This window comes from Passer montanus, unplaced genomic scaffold (genome assembly GCF_014805655.1).
Source record: "Passer montanus isolate IOZ18808 unplaced genomic scaffold, ASM1480565v1 scaffold4, whole genome shotgun sequence".
Taxonomy (NCBI): Eukaryota; Metazoa; Chordata; class Aves; order Passeriformes; family Passeridae; genus Passer; species Passer montanus.
In genome coordinates, this window is record NW_024368818.1 from 16,076,640 (window position 1) to 16,094,220 (window position 17,581).

Sequence of the window (17,581 nt, forward strand, 5' to 3'; positions counted from 1 at the left end):
AATCTTCTTCTATGTATCTGTTCCTCATGCAGAGACTCTCTTGGTTGATCTCTGTGAACATGGACTGTGGAAAAGTTCAGCCCAATGTCAGTTGCAGAAACGTGAAAACTCATATTTAGTTTTTTATGCAGGATATAATTACTGGAATATTAATAACCTCAGCAGTCATCAGCTGGTAGAAAAGATATATTCTCTTTTGGGGGGGGGGTAATCACAGACACAAAGTATCAGATAAAGTACACCAAAGATGAGAAAACAGAAGCTTTCTATGTTCCCTTTGACAGATTGCAATTGAAAGGACAAAGAAGTTTGCAACATAATCAAGGTCAGAGGGATAACACTATTTGTATATACATCCTCCACCCTAATCTAATGCCTTAATAACTCCTTTCAATCTTATACACCACTGCGTGGCTTTTGTCAGGTTTGAGACGTCTCACTCATTACATATATTTTAATTCTTAATGTGTTAAATTACCTCCTGCTTTTTCTGCAGATTTTCATGGTCTGTAGCAGATGTTGTCATCTCCCATTTTTCTGCAACTTGATTTGCTTCTTCTATTTTTTGCTCATAGCTTTTCTGGGAATTTAGCAGCGTCACTTCATAAAACTCTTGAATATCTGTTTATAAAAAGGAACAAGTAAAAAACATTATTTCCATATTGGCTTTGACACCCTGGTGTTTTCCTTTGATACATACTTACACATTAGCATCACAATGATAAACATGTACTACATTTTTAGTAGAAAGCACCAATATACGAAAGTGTAGAAAAAATTTTAGACAATTTTTTCTAAAATTTCTATGAGATTCTTGAGTCATATTCTCATTTTAAAGAGGTGTTTAGAAAAAAACAATATAAAAATGTAAAGAAATAACATTATAAGAAGAGATTCAGGCACATTCATGCTACAGGCACTCATAAGCAGAACAGACCCTTTTACAGGGAGAAGTCACAAATTGCTTTAACCAGTAACCTAGAAATTCGCACATGTATAATACCTTAAGAGAAACTTGTTGACACCCATCCAAGGCACCTGAATCACTCTCAGCCCTATCTGCAGGTGCATTTTGCATTTTTTCAAGTGAGGTGCACAGGTTGAAGACTTTGTGGACTCACCACTTCAGTCTATTACCATTCAGAAGTGGCTGGGTAATGTTTGGTTTCAACCAAGAATAAGCAACAAGCTAGGTCTTAAAATATCCTGCTCAGATGTTTCTATCATATTTATTTCCATGGGATATGATCAGATATAAAAGGTCCAACAGAGAAAACAGTTTTATTGAAATCTGTGCACATAATGACCTAAGGAAAGGAAAAATGTGTTCCCTTCCTTGGGCAAGAAGTTTGCAGTCAGATAGTCACACACAAAAGGTGTCAAATTGTCTAGTGGAGATAATTAACTTATCAAAGAAAAAATAAACTTCACATTATTTGCTTTAATAACCATGGACTTTCTCCTGGATAAGAAAGATAGATTGGATCTACCTGGATCTCCCTGAGACCTCAGAGGAAAAACTTTCTTTAGGGTTTGTGCTTGTCCTCATGTTCAGTCTCTGGCCAGGTATCAGAAGTCTCTCTTCCCTCTCTTTAGTTACAGCTAAAGTTGAACTTTTCTTCTAACTCCTTTTACAACTTTACAACTTATTATGTATTCTATTTGTCATGTACAATGGGAAAAAAAAAATCACAGAATCATTGAAGGTTTGAAAATGCCTCAAAGACAAAAAAGTCCAACCTTAACTAAATGCCACCATGCCCACTAAACTATATCGGGTAGTGCCACATCTCATTTTTTTAACACCTCCAGGGATGGTGACTGCATCACTTTCCTGGGCAGCCTGTTCCGATGCTTGAACCCTTCCAGTGAAGAAATTTTTCCCCATATCCAACCTGAAACTGTCCTGGCACAACTTGAGGCCATTTATCTTTGTCCTGTTGCTGGTTACTTGGGAAAAGAGGCTGATCCCCACCTTGCCATACTAACTTTTATTTCATACATATATTTGTAAGAATTTGTCTTTCATATTACTACAAACATCTAATTCCACATTAAAATTGAAACCTCTTTTTAAAACAAAAAGCTACAGGATAGTTGCAATGAGAAACAAAGTTTCTCCATTCTCAATACAGGGAACTTTTCACCGTTGGTTTGAATGCTCCTAGTACAATTGAAACAGTTGTAATATATGGTTCAATGCCAGGTCAATTTGTATTGCAACAGCAAGTAAAATATATCAGGCTAATATGTAATTATCTCTAGATAAATACTTTGCAGAAATAAGCTAGAAATTGCCCTCTGGCAATGGCATTCAGCTGGCATCACTGATGTTATCAGGGCATTAATTGGGTTGACAGTATTCAGTCAAGGAACAGTAGAACGGTGCTTTCGCCCTAACTTTAAAGCCTATCTTGCCCTAGTGTTTTCATTAAAAATGATGTATGAGCCACATTTGCATGTGTATGCACATGTGCAAAATAAATATTAAAACCTCAGTCTCTTTGTAAAGGTCCTTATCTATTCTGAGGAGGGCACAGGTTGCTTTTGCTGGAATAATGATCACTGGTGCACAGAGAAAAGTACTTCAGTACTTATGCGGTCACAGAAGAAAGCACAGAGGATTCACTTAGTTGGCTGCTTTGTAATTCCATAAGCTGAAATTGCCATTTCTGTGGAACAAGGGCAGCCAGAAACTTGCAGTCAGACAAGGTTTGCAAAAAATAGGTTTTGTAATTTGTTCAGAGTAAAACCTGCTCTATCAAGTAATCTCCACTACACGAGAGGCGCAATCATACTAGGAGGGGAAAAGTGTTGAATACTACTGAGGATAGAATGGGAGTGAGCAGCTGTAGAACCAAGATTGGAACCACAGTCATAAAAAGGAGTCATGGGGGCATGGTAATTGTTATGTAAAATGAGCAAAATACAGTCTGTCTCCTAGTGGGGGTTTACAGGAAAGTAATTCAACAAAAAGTCTAAAATCTAATAATAGAAAACAGAAATCGTATCATATCTTTGGTTAGAATGGACCTTAAAGACCATCTAGTTCTACTTCCCCTGTCATGGACAGTGAAACCTTCCACTAGACCAGGTTGCATCAAGCCCCATCCAACCGGCCCTTGAACACTTCTGGGGATGGGGTATTTCTTACACAAATTAAACCTGTACCTTGCATTTCCTGGTACCATATTCTATACCATGAAAACAAGTTCCGATTTCATGTAGAAATGAAAATAATACTATTGAGGAACTCTGTGAGCACAAAACACATCTTCATTTTGAATCCCTTTACTGCTCTGAACATTTTGTTAAGCGATTAATTCATATTGGTTGAAAGTGTCAGTGAATCTCACTGGATTTTCTGTCTAACAGAATTTGTTCATTTACCTCTTAAGAGATTACTTACTTTATTTAATAAATTCAGCTTGCTCTCCCTTTAGCCTAGCTAAAATATTTCAACAGTTTTGCTATATAAAGATAAATTGCAGACAATAAATTTTATATGTGTGTGTGTGTGTGTGTGTATATATATATATATGTATATATATATATATATATTCTAGTACAAAGTAATTCTAAAGATACTGTGACTTATTTTATGTTTGATAACTCCATCACTGGGGAAGAGGAAAACAAATTTTCTGTACATCAGCATGGTAGAGTACATAGCAGTAGCATTTTGCAATTGCCCATGGACAAGCATATCTTGGCTGACTGCATTTGTTCTCTGCAGGAAAGCTCTAAGAGTCCCCACTTCTCCTTCCTTACAGTGCAGGAGTGAGCAGGGTCTGACCTTTATAGATAGGTCAGAAAATGCTGTCTGTTACTAAAGCTGGAGACACTTCTCAGTTTGAAGCCTTGGGTTTTTTTACTACTGCTTAAAAAAATATTAATGCTCAGATTTGTGCTCACTCCAACCTCACTTTTTTAAAAAGAAAATTTAAACAAAAATAGTTTAGAAAAAGAATAAGTACTGGAGAAGACACAATGTCTTACTCACACAAAAGAATGACCTTTCAGACAGCAGCTACAAAAAAAAGTCAAAAATGTATGATCAGACATAGCTGCCCAAACTCTGCCATTTTCTGACTTTGTAGTTGGTGCTGCAGACTGCAACCATTATTCCAGTACAATTTCTCTTCCAATTTATATGCATGACAACATCCATTTGTGATATCCACTACTGAGCTCTGATAGCAAAGGGGTTAAATAATACAAAAAGGCCAAAAAATGCCTAAACTACTGTCTGTCTTTTGTGACCACGGGCTTTCACCAGCATTCTAATGAGGGAAAAAATGAGATAAAGCAATACAATTCCTCATTCATCTGTAAGCAGTTGAGCACCAGAAAGATAGAATTAAATTGAGGGGAATTTAGACAAAGACAGATGATTAAAGGTCTGAGAGGACTAACTTCTGAGCAAAGATTAAAGGAAGAGAATAATAACAACATGCACTTTCATATTTCCTTTCATTTCAAAGCAAAACAAACATTAAGAACCATATAGTGTTGGCTGAGAAAATTGCCCATTGCCTCAAAGAGAAGCAAACCAGCAGGGTCAAAATGCAGAGGCTCACACATGAGCACACCAGATGCTTTCAGCCCTTTGTAATCAATAACCCATTTACAGTGGCTTCAGAATCACCAGTGGATTCGAGACAACACAATTCCATTTTTAAAAGCCCTCTTTGCCGGGAAGGGCAGGTACAGCTGCACGAGAAAATTGAGAACGATTCCTCAGTGTGCTGGGAACAAGGCAAGAATTTCTCACTCTGAGAAGCCTTCTCCTTTATTCAAGATACTCACTAGTGTGATGTAAGGTCAGAAGGAGAAGGTGATCAGCATTTGCTCCAAGTTATGCATCTTGGTGCCCTTGGTGTCTTCAGCTGTGTGAATCAGCACATTCATCGGGTAGCCCCAAGGCTGGATGAAGTACACAAGATAGCTTTGGCATCTGTGTGATTGCCACCCACACAGAGAAGCACTTCCAGGTCCCAAATGCATCCCAGTACTTTCATGGACATTCAGAAATGTAGCCATCAAGGCCCACACATCCCAGTGCACCAAGCAACTGGGATTATCCCAGTCTCTGTCCTGGAGCTGCACTTCCCATGTACCAAACCCATGCAAAGGGTTAGGGAGTGAGAACATCCAAAGATTAGTTTTCCAAGGAAACAAAGTGCTGTAAGGACTTACAGAATGCAGTAGCCTGCCTCAAAACACTGTCAAGGTCACAGAAGGAACTTGCTATAAAATAAGCCACCACAACAAAACATGAGATAAGCACAGATGGCACAGTAGGAAGGAGCTCGTTCCAGGCCTAACAGAGTTGAAGGTTTGGTTAGCATCTGGACAAAGAAATCCCACCATGGCAAACTGTGAGAAAGGAAAAACTGCTCACACACATGCTATCCCAGGTTATGGCAATGGCACTTACACCCTGTGGATATCCAGAACTTGGACAGCATAAAGATGATACCACAGAAGAATGACTCGGAGACCCTCCAGCACCTGGCTGAAGAAGGACTAGTGGAATGCCATGGGATCCATTGGGTAGTGACATCTTTATTTTAATCTCTCCCTTTCTTTCTCTTCCCCCTCCTTCTTTCCTATTTCTCTCTCTCTACCTCACATTTAATGTTAAATTAAATCTGTACTATTGACTTCAGCATATGGTCTCATTTGCACCTTAATTTGGGAAGAAGCATCTCCTTTATAAGCATAACAAGATCATAACAAGTGCAAAATGGCTCAGCTTGAGCTTGTGCAGGTTTACAATGCAGCTATGCAGTGAGGGTAGAGTTATGTAGGTTGGGAGGGATCTTAAAGATCATCCAGTTCCAACGCCCCTACCATGGGCAAGGACACCTTTCCCTACACCAAGTTCCGTAAGCCCCATCCAACCTGTCCTTGGATAGATTTGCAAGATACCAAACTCAGGATTCAGAACACAGAGAAGAAAACTAGAGTAGAAGTGGAGATAAAAATCTCTTGCACCTCTTTTGCATTTAAAAAAGGAAGGGGAAGAAGAGGAAAGTCTGTATTCCAGTAACAAACAAGACAATGCCAGGCTTTCTGATACCATCTATATTTTATACAAGAAAAACAATTAAGCTTAAAAGGATAATCTTGTACATCGCTTAGCCTGAAGTTGTACTGCATGTGTCAGCAAATGCTGCTTCCCCAGTGACTTCACAGTACATGTGGCCACTTGTAAAAGAGCAGTGCAAACTATTCTATGCATCAAACCTTATCCAAAATCCACTGAATTTGCAGACACCTACCCCTACAGCATGTTTTGACCTCCACTCTGCTGACAGCTATTCCAAAAGCTGTTACCTTCATCTGTGCTTAGCAATGCAGTAACATTTACTTACATACATCTTGCTACCAACCCCCTTCACTTTATGTCTTGACAGGATTCAGCAATGGCATCAAAATTCTAGTATCTGCATAAGTTGTCTGTTGTTTCTGCAGACAGCTGCACAATTTTGCAATTAACTGTAATAGCATTAACAACGTAGAATCCCATTTTCCAAGGAATGAGCTCTGTGTGTATCATATTTCTATAGAACCAAACTGGGAACTGGAGCAAATATTCCGTAGAATAAAAAGAAAGGGTTTGCTTGGGGTTGTGTTTTTCTCCTCTTTCTAGAGGTCCATAGCCATAGAATTCATTCTTCCCATATCGTGCCAGTGCCCTGACTTGCTCTGCGGTATAAGTCCCATCTGTTTATCCAGGGCATTCAGGGACAAGGTGGAATGGGGGTCTAAGGCAACACGCAAACACAAGCTGTTCCCTTTCTGGGAAATTTGGGACAGTCTTTTTGTCTATGTGTCTGTGTAGGATAGTGTCTGATATGTACCTTTTAATGTTGTGTAACCCAGCACAAATGACTACTGTCTAGCAGAACACTGCAGATCAAAATAAATTCAGTTGTTGCAGGCTCCTGCTGTAAATCTTTTTTTTAACTAAGGGAACATTACAGTGTATGTCTAAATGGCATCATTTATATCCTGGGGAGTAGATTATGCTGGGTCAGCTTCAGCCATCTGGTCTGAATTATTAGGTAGGAGTAAGGCGAATTGTGCAGGATGTTGTTCAAGACGGAAAACTCATTCAGGCAGCACAAGTAGCAGGGAACTGATCATAGATTGTACCAGCCTGCCAGTAAAGAGCTTTAGCGGCCCTGCTGATGGAAGCAGTCCAAAGAGAGGTTAAATAACATGCTTCACCCAATGCAATTATGTTGTGTGGGTTTTTTTCAAGCAAAATGTTTCCATATTGAGTAAAATTGCCATTTTAAGAGAGGGAAGATAAAAAGCCAGAGAAGTTAAAACCTACCATGAAACAGGGTGAGTTTTCAACTAAAGCAGGCCTGTGGCACCGACCCACGTGAGAAATGGCAGAGTTCCAGTTATCAAGCTGGCTCATAGCTTCACAGCCCTGAGAGTTCCAACCTGCCCCCATTAGCATCCCTCAGTGCAGCAGCAGTCAAAAACACCTTGCCCATTTCAGCTGCATCTCACCCCCTGGCTCCAATGTATTTGCCTTGGGTCTGCACTAATAAAGGTGGAGTCAGATTCAACAACAGGGGAAAAGCTCAAGGCTTATTTTTTCAGTTGGCAGAGGTAACACAAAGATATTTCAAGTCAAAATGAAATTTAGCAGCCCTGCTTGCAAGGTTTTCAGGCACAAGCCTTTGGTGCACAAGAAACATAGATGCCAATCCAACAGCAAGAGTTGCTGCAGGAGAAAAGAAGTCCTGTATTCCATGCAGGCAGTGAAACAGTGCAGTGCAAGCCAGGGAAGCAGTCTTCTGCCAACTCCCTATAGTTGATGAATGCTCCTAAATCTATTAAAAGCAGCATACTCTGGTAGAACATGTACCGAAGTAGGCAGCAAGAAATATGGTTCTGTTATTAACCTGTCTTGATTCCTGAGCTTCAGCAAATCCCTTTTATCTGGCCTAGATAATTTTGAGGTCTCTTCCAAAGTGAATTATCCAATGATTCTGCGATGTCCTTTGTACATCTAAGTTGTAAACTCTTGGAGGCAGGAACCATTACTAAGCAGGCACATATCTGAGCAAAATTACATCTTTTATAAAAAAAAATTTCTGAAACAGGCTGTAGTAAATAACTAAATAGTTAGTAAGTGATGTCCAATACTTATTTGAATATATGAAATAGAAACCTACTTTGAGTACTTCTAGCTTTACAGTACATTAGCAACATTATTGTTTATTACAATATATTCAAAATACAACCAGAGTTCTCCAAAAAATCTCAGCTAGGAATACACACCTCAAAGGCAGCTGTTCAATAACCGGGGAGAAAAAACTATTCAACACAGATAGCTATGCACAGAGAAGAAAAAATAATTGCTGCAACCCTTTCTATGTGATCGATGTTCATGTTAAGTGAAAACTAGAAAGGAATCAATCAGAGAGTAAACTCAGTATTTAAGCCTTTTCAGTGATGATATTGAGTGTATTACTACAGTTCTGCCTACACACTCTAGACATTTATTCATAAATAAGATCTCCACTCTGGACTAAGAGTCAAAGAAAATGTATCACACCACGATAAGCAGGACTGACAAATGAGTAACAATGGATGAGGAGAGAGGGGCTTATAAGAAAAGTGAGGATAAACAACTTGATAGGGTCTATTGTGATGGCACAAGGAAGAATGGTTGAATGGGTTTAATCTGAAGGAGGACCAGTTTAGATTAGATACAAAAAAGAATTTTTTACAGTGGTGAGAGGTGAAGTTTTTTTACAGGGTGGTGAGAGACTGGCACAGGTTGCCCAGACATGTGGTAGGTGCCCCATCCTGGAAGCATTCAAGGTAAGGTTGGATGGGTCTCTGAGCAAGATCATCTGGTGAAAGACGTCCCGGATCATTGTAGAGGCGCTGGTCTAGAGGGCCTCTAAAGGTCCCTTTCAACCCAAACAATTCTATGATTCTATGGATTTAAGCATTCACCACTGACAATATGTTATGGTTTATAAGTATGGTTGATAACAGTGTTTTCAATGCAACAAGACAAAAATCCATGAGACAGGTTCGATAATGCACAGAAAAACAGTTAAAAGTGGCCACTTTAGATTTAGCAAATACTGCACTCACACCTTCTCACTCTGTTTCTGAAGCTTAAGCTATGTCCAGGTTTCCTTTTAACCACATGATCCAGGGCTTGTGGATCTACACACACAATCTGTGAGAGTCACAACAGGATCACAGGCACACACGACTGCTTTGTACCTCCACACAACCAGGCAGATACTTTAACCTGTTCCAGGATATTTTCTGATGGAAAACTCTATCAACAGAAAGTGCAGATAATTTTAGCAACTGTTCAAAGGTGACATTTAAGGAAATACTAAGAGGTCAAGGCAAGGCTTCCTGTGCTTCAGAACAGAGCTTTCAGAAAAATGACAGTTTTCTTTGAAAAATGATGGTTTGTATGAAGTTCTTTTCCTACAAGCATAAAGAGAAAATTCAATATTTTTTTTTAGCACTGTGTATTCCTCTGCATGTAGTCTAGAATCATGGAAACATTGAACAGTGCTAACCCAGCACTGCCAAGTCCAGCACTACACCGTGTCCCTGAGTGCCACATCTACAAATCTTGTAAATACCTCCAGGGATGGTGATTCAACTTCTTCCCTGGGTAGCCTGTTCCACTGCTTGACAACAATAATAACATACCTTCAGAATGAGGCTTTATTCATTGTTTGGGGAGTTGGATTCAAAGACACTACTGGAGAGATTTTTCCTATTTTTTGTGCAGCAGTTAACAATTATTACTGTGCATTTCTGATCCTGTCAGAACATCCCACAGCCCCACGATTTGTCACAGCAGTCATGAACAGACTTTCCACTGAATGGTTCCAATGTGTGCTTAAACAACTGAGTTCAATACTGGAAAACCGTTCAGTTATATAATTTACTTGTTGTGTGATTTTGTTTGTTGCTAAAATGTTCAAGACAGTTTTCCTTTAAATAGGGATAGCAAGGAAAAATTGACAAAATCTGACTGTAAAATGCCAAATCAAAAGGGCAGGTGGATTTTCATCTCCGAGGCAAGAGTCAGAGAGAAAAACCATCAGATTCCCTCACCTTTCTTTTTGAATCTTGGAAAGGACCCAGCTGCAAGCCAATTTCCCAGTATTGAGGGAAATGCTGTATATCAGACTGGAAACAGAAAAAAGGTATATCATTCCATAATACTAGATCAGATTAGTTTTACATAGGTTTTTCCACTGCTGTTGCACATAAATAGGTTGAGAGAAGACAGCATAAATGAAAGACCTAGTGCTTGGACCACGAGTCATGGGACATACAGGCCTTGGGAGAGCTGCAGACACTCAGCAACCAGGCAGAGTCCATTCCCCTCAGATATCTCCCAGAGACCTCGAATTTGCTAAAAACCAGAGTGAAATTTCAATCAGACATATTTTCCCAAGGCAACATAAGAGCATTTTCAGGAAAACTCCATGGCAATCTATAAAGAATTAATAGTAATTGCTTCCTCTCCTTTTTCTTCTTTTTCTCCACCTTATAAAGCATTTTCATACACAACCCCTTTTGAACATCACTTTAAATATCAAGCTAAAACAAAACACTAAAACACAACCTTTCTTCACCATTCTTTGACCTGCCTTCTTTAATCTTTCGTTAAGGTCCCACCTAGGAACATCTGCCCCTCTGCATCTCTCTTACCTTTTTTCTCTGCAAACACCCCACAGTCTCCTTTTAGTGGAAGGATACACATCTGCTGAACCCAAGGCTCTGCCTTTTGAGCAACGCATCACCTTCTGTGCTCAATAACCAGCTTTACTCTGACACCAAAACACACAATCCTAGGAAACCTGAGAGTCACTAAGTGGCAACTCATTCCTCATTTTTGATGAGGTGCTTTGTAAAGTCAAACATGTGGCTATGAGGCTGCAACCTCCATCTCCACCACCCCCACCCCATGCTCCTGGTGCGGCTGGTCTCCTACCCAGAAGCCAAAGTTCAAAATAATTTAAAGCCAACCTACCCCCTTCATACATACCTAAGCTGTGGGTGAAAAAAAGGCAAGAACATGTATAAAAAACTGGGTTAACTATATTCCAAGTCTCACCACTTCAGTTTTGTCTTTCTTCCCTTTCATTTTACTAGCAGAAAGTGTGATGTAAGTGGCAAAAACACGGAAATGAGAACTTCAGATTGCAGATTCTATTTGCAGTTTTTCCACTGACTTGATATGTGACCTCAGGCAAATATATCTTTCTGCACTTCAGCTTAACCTTCTGTAAAATTGAGATACAAATGCTTTGACTTACCCATAGGCTCACAGCATGGTGTTACACAGCTTAATTAATTAATGTTTGTTAAACACTTATAATGAATGTTTCAATACAAGTTTAAATTATTACAGGTTGTACCTTCATAAACCCTGGCTTACGACCCTTGAACATATTTGCCACAATGTCTGGTGTAACCCTTAATATTGCTACTCTCTTATAATAAATTATACTGTAAATGAGCCCTTTCACTGGAATGATTGTGTCTTTAGTTGTCTACACTTAACATTTACAGTCACTGCTTTAATTGGTCTAACCTTGTATTGCAGGTTTCCATGAACATCAAAAGACTTCCTTGGTCATGCCTGAATTTGCTTCACTTGATATTCCCATGGTTTTAGTAACAGATAGGAGGCTGCATGTAAATTCACAGACATTTGCTGGTCTCCACTGGAAGAAGAAAGAAATCTTGTATCTCTTACACAAGTCCTTGAAGGTCATGAATCTCTCTACAATTCTTATTATGTCCATTCGCATGTAATTTTAATGTTTATGGACTCAGTACAAGATCTTTTTCACTTCAGTAATCTAGATTGCTATTCATTATAGACTTGTGTATTTATTCATAAATCACAGAATCATGGAATGGTTTGAGCTGGAAGAGACCTTTAAAGATCATGCATCCAACTGTTCTGCTGTAAACATGGACAAAATATATTTGCAAATCTTTTTTCAGCGATTATTCTACAGCAGTAATACTGTGATGTGTCCCAAAGAGAGGCTCTAAGCCCCCTTAAAGAGGAAATGTTTTACAAAAAATTATGTTCTCAAGTTCACCATTCTTTATATGAAGTTTTCATCTTTACCACAAGAAAATTAGTTATGAGCATAATACTGTGCTTATTAGCAATTTTTTTCCAAGATAAATAATTTATAAAGTTTTACTGCAGCATCTTTAAAAATGTCTGACAGCAAACCCCAAGGGAGCAGAAAGGGACATGCTAATCAAAGGGCATGGCATAAATGCTAGTGAAGAAAGTGACACACAGCCAAGGAATTGGGGGTCATAGATATTCCCATGTGATAGAACAGTGGAGCAATCATGTGCTCCAGTGTTCTATCACACGAGACAAAGGGAAAATTAGTACAGCTCCATGCAACAGTGATCTGCTGACAGAGGAAGACCCCACCTTAATTCAAGGCAGAACAGGAGCTCAGACCAACCCCCTTAGACCCAAATATGCTAAATCAAGCTGGCTTTGGGTGGGGGGACAGACAAGGTCAAGACTGTCAACCTCCTGATACTAAAGCAGCTGGAAAGTTAAATGCATGATGCAAACTTTAGGGACTCTTATCCAGCCTAGCTGTGAACTGAGATGTGTCCTGGAGGGAAGGGAAGTTTGTCACATCTGCTGCAAAGGTCAGGCTGGATATCGCAGCTGCTGCCATCTGGAACAGCAGATATTGCACTGCTGTGTGCTAAAGCCACAGGGTTGGCAGGCACGGCACAGGGCTTTCAGAAAGCTGGGCCTTGCTGTGGATAAGAATATAGGTTGGGCAGGCATCTAAGGTGACAGGATGCTCTTGACTTACAGGGAGGGTAGAGGGTGAACCAGCTGTCTCTGGGAACACCTCAGTTACAGCCTCAGACCAGTCACTCTGCCACCTGTGTTGACTCAACCTCTGTCCTGACAACAGAAGCTGAGACTGAGCATGTGTTAACTCCTAAAGGCACATGCCCTAACCTGGAACTACATCCCAATCTGAACATCCTTCATGTAAGAAGGCAATAGTGAAAACCAGAGTTTGCATTCAAGGAAAGTTTCCATTCCAAGTTTCCATTCAATCCCATTCAAGGAATTTTTGATGCAATTTCTTTCCTCACAGTCAGAACTTGTTCTTGGGCAAATGTCTGGTAGTCAGATTTTTCATAGTTTTATTGGTTTGTTTTCTCTGTTAGTAGATAATGATCTAGGACCAACATCAGTGTGGTAGGTCTTCTCTCTCCAAAGTTCTGCAGTAATATAGGATTATTTTTTAAAGACCATGCATTGTTAATCAGCCTTCTGAAAATATCAATTTCTCAGTAAATATGGTTGAACAAAATTAACTTTGAAAGTTTTATTTCAAAACAATTTTTGCAGTCAACTTCTGAATGGATGAGGTGAAGTTACAGCTGAAGTTACAGTTTTCTGTGAGACAAATACACAGCAAGTCAGGGCAGGCACACCTACAGAAAACTGCTGCTAATTCTTTTCACTGTTAAAACAACCTTAAATTGTGGAGTGGAACAGGAAAAACATTAATAAAACCTTGAAGACAATGAACTTTCCTTGAGTATTATTTCCAGCACAGTGCAAATATTGATACAAAACCAATGCTTTTTGTCCCTAAAAAACTCAAAGTAGACAGGTATCAGGGAAACAGAGCATTGGCAATGATCCAGCCTAACTTACTCTACTGTCCTTGGTATTTCACTTGATGTGTTATAGATATTTATTCTGTGCACGTTAAGGTTGTGAAAATCAATTTGTTAGTATTTCTATCATGCTTTGAAGAAATCAAACATGATAAGCTGAGCTGCTGTATTATATTCCTTTTGCTAAGCTTGCTATAAGAAAGCCAGGCATTGGTCTAACAAGATAATAATATTCTATCAGTTTTTGGAATGATAAATCATGTCAGAAAGAACAATTTAATTCATTATTTTAAATCATGTCAGTAATTGAATTTCATTTTTAAAATTAAGTGGAAAGATTTCAAATTATATCTCCAATGTAAGAAGATAATAAATACTAGTTATCAAAAATAAATTATTGAAAATTTCTACAAAGGCAGAAAAAATAAAGAGGATTTTCAAACCTATGTCCAGTTATCAAAGTCACTAAGTGTAGGTTACAAATTTTTAAAGTAACATCAGATTTTGTTGACACTGGCAAAGATAGATCTTCTATATCTACAGCACTTCACTTTTCCCAGAAGTATGCAGTGGGTTGGGAAAGTGTCATAAAACACACACAAAAGACCATGAAGAAACAAAGATATTCCCTCCCAGGTAGTAAAAAGAACCCTCAAAAACCCAAGGCAGACAGATCCTTTTTGTGCTGAGATGTCTCAGAAAGGGGATGCCACAAAGGTATACTGGACAGATAAATGCATGGAAGATTATGAGGGCAAGCTCTAGTAATGGGGTCTAGTGTGACTTTACTTTGCCTGTTTAAGAGGGGATGACTTGTCATTTGACCTTAAAGGTCTATCACAATTAATAAAAATGGGTTGTGTGACTTTAAACCATCCTTTAAAGATCAGTTAGGCTAGAAGAGCGCAGATGTGGTGCTGACAGGAGGCCTTCAGGTTCTTGTCAACACCATAAGTAAGGTAAAAGGCCAAGTCTTCACAAAAATGAGAAAGGAGGAGAGGAGATGGAGATTATTCCTATTACCACACACATACACAGAAAAACCTGCACTCAGTCTTGAGAAGAGCTGACTTCTCCCTTTGAGAATCTGTCAAATTGCAGGATAATGATCCAGGCAGCAAATAATCCATAGACATACAAACCAAGGGCAGAACAAGTCAGACAACTGGAAAAAACTTAGTGCTCTAACAAGGGATCCAGCAGCGGTTTTGGCCACAAACAACAAAGCTGAAAGATGGCATTATGACTGTATATTAAATTTACTTGTAATTTTTCTTACTGTTCTGCATTGCAAACAGAGTAGCTGCACAGTGGTAGGAAACAGCGTGCCAGGTGGTTATGGGCTCAGAATTACCATTTTGTATGTATTATCTACTTAAAAATGCAACGTTAATTAAGGCTCAGGCACGGTGACTGACAAATAGTGGTCTGCGAGCGGGCGAGTTCTTCCAGTAATGAGAATTCCTCGCAGAAAGCACGAGTACGACAGCATTTAATTCACTATGGAAATCTAGGACTCCATTCAAGGAGCACATGCAGAGCACACTGCTGTTAATTGGGAAGATGTAATTAAAGTACCCACGAGCCACCAGCATGTGGAGACACCTAATGGACATTATGGAAAGCAGTGCATTATGTTGCACTACTCTCAGTGGTTTATTTCCCAAAAAAGACACAGCTGAAAGTGGACGCTAGTGAGCAAAACACCAAATGACATAATCCCAGTCACTAAGTCATAGGAACAAGCTTGACAGATCCATCAGGAAAACCCACATGGCTGCTCAGGAGCCATGGCTGATGTGACAGAAAAGCAAAGTAGCTGCTCAGTAACTTTTCAAGCCCAAAGACCAATCACAGAAAGTCCTGCAAAAACCCCAACATCCTCCCTGCTATGAACCAGGGAACACACAGAATATTTGAAGGGGCTGCTAGCTCCATCTGCTTGCCCACCAGGAATGGATATCATTCTGCTGCCCCATGGGCATTCATTAGAAGGTACAAGGGCCAGGAGGACAAACCTGCAGTATGTAACCATCTCATCTACACCAGCTATCGCTGCCTGCTCAGGTCAGAACCCTGAGAAACACTGACAGAGGTGCCAAACTGGAGAGATAGCTCTATTACAACAAAAAATGGGACTTTTGACACTTACAAGGAATCACTTCAGCACCCTACAATATTACCAGGTTGAAACAGTGAAGGGTGAAGCCAGTCAAGGGCAGCAGGAGAAGAGTGTGGCAGCCTGAAGCCATGACCAAGCTCAGGTTGCTGAATGATTAATGAAATTATGAATTTACTCTGCTAAGAGAAGGGAATAGCTTGCGGGGCTTAATGGTGAGAAATTTAAAACAGATAAAAGGCAGAGGGTGGGATCTGGTTTAAGCAAATCCTAACACAACCTGGGTCCCTCAGTATATTTGTGACCTACACCACAGGAGACAGACACAATGATTAACAATACCAAAAACTTTTCATTTCATAGACATTCTGTTGCATTAGAGTTCATTTATAACATATTTGCAATATTATTAATAAACTCATTTTTATAGGATTAAAACCTTGAGAAATTGCCAACTATCTGAAGCAAACTAAACTATGACTTAGACACACATTTTAATATTATGGGAGCTCCTTCTAACTACATTCAATATCCACACAAAGGGCTTGTGATGCTTAAACTTAAAAAAATAGATCAGTAAGTCTTGATTTGTGCTTTCAGCAGAATCCTGTTTCACTCTGAGGAAACCCATCATGTTGGGGATCTGTATCAGTACGACAGCAGTGTCTGGGTAAAACCACAGAGAGAATCTTTCTATTGTGCCCTTTGGCTAAAGCACACAGAACTGCGTTTGTACGCACACGGGATGCAGCCAGCCCTGCCGCTTGTGAAAGGGCTGCAAAGCTGTTCTATTTGGATTAAAAATAAAAGTAAATAGTCCTCTTAGCATCATGTACACTTAACGTGGAAGAACTCATCTGTAGAGCAGTAGGAGAGGAAAAACTGAGCATTCACAGTGTGTTGAAGGGAATTGGGCAGGAAGGAGTTGCAACTGGCAATTGTTTAACTAACATTAATTCTGCTTTTCCAAACTAAACTGGAAGTGTCACTGCTTCAGCAGCAGCACAAAAATCCAAGAATCTCTGAAATGGAGCTAAGACAGAATTAATTCAAGCAAAACTAAAAAATAACTGCATTATTAACTGAGGGGATGAATGATCCCTTCTCTTCCATCTGAAGATCTGAATTTACTTTATATGTACCTTGATTGTCCCTTCTCTTCCATCTGAATTTACTTTATATGTACCTTGATTCTGCAAAGAACCTGGCCCTTTAATGACCTATCTAGGACAAGGAAAATGTGTTTATTTTAAAAAAGAACATGCCATAACATTTTATTTCTTTCTTTAGCCATTACTTAAGACACGATTCAAAATATAAATCTCCATAACTCCTGGTGTAATCACACCTTTAATATTTTAGATCATGTTCATTATAAATAAGCTTCTTCTAGAATAATGTGATCTAAAAGACAAGCTGTCAAAATTTCTTGTTAAATATAAACTGACAGCACTGGAAACATGCTCAGCTGAAAAATAGCAAAAGTTTATGTACAAGATATTATTAACAGTTCATGATCTTTTACATACACTGCTCATTTATTAGAACCTATGGCCTGAAAGTTGCCATCAGTTCATATTTCAAAAGAGATTTTTCTTTAGTAGCTTTTTCTAAATGCTCTGTCAGTGACTGTCCATAACTCAACTAGCACCCTGCCATGTAATGGAAGTATTCAACAAGATGATTCAACCACACATGATATTGTTTTGTTAAGAAATAGGTGAAAACAGCTTGCATTCC

The 17,581-nt window shown here is 39.2% G+C and overlaps 1 protein-coding gene across 1 annotated transcript in view; it reads right to left on the bottom strand.

Moving 5' to 3' along the window:
- The window catches only part of DLG2 (discs large MAGUK scaffold protein 2), a 982,417-nt gene that overhangs the window by 860,030 nt on the left and 104,806 nt on the right, over positions 1-17,581 (bottom strand). Inside the window, exon 4 of the mRNA XM_039718578.1 lies at positions 479-621. Within this exon, the coding sequence (XP_039574512.1) occupies positions 479-621 (143 nt within the window). The remainder of the gene's footprint in view (positions 1-478; positions 622-17,581) is intronic.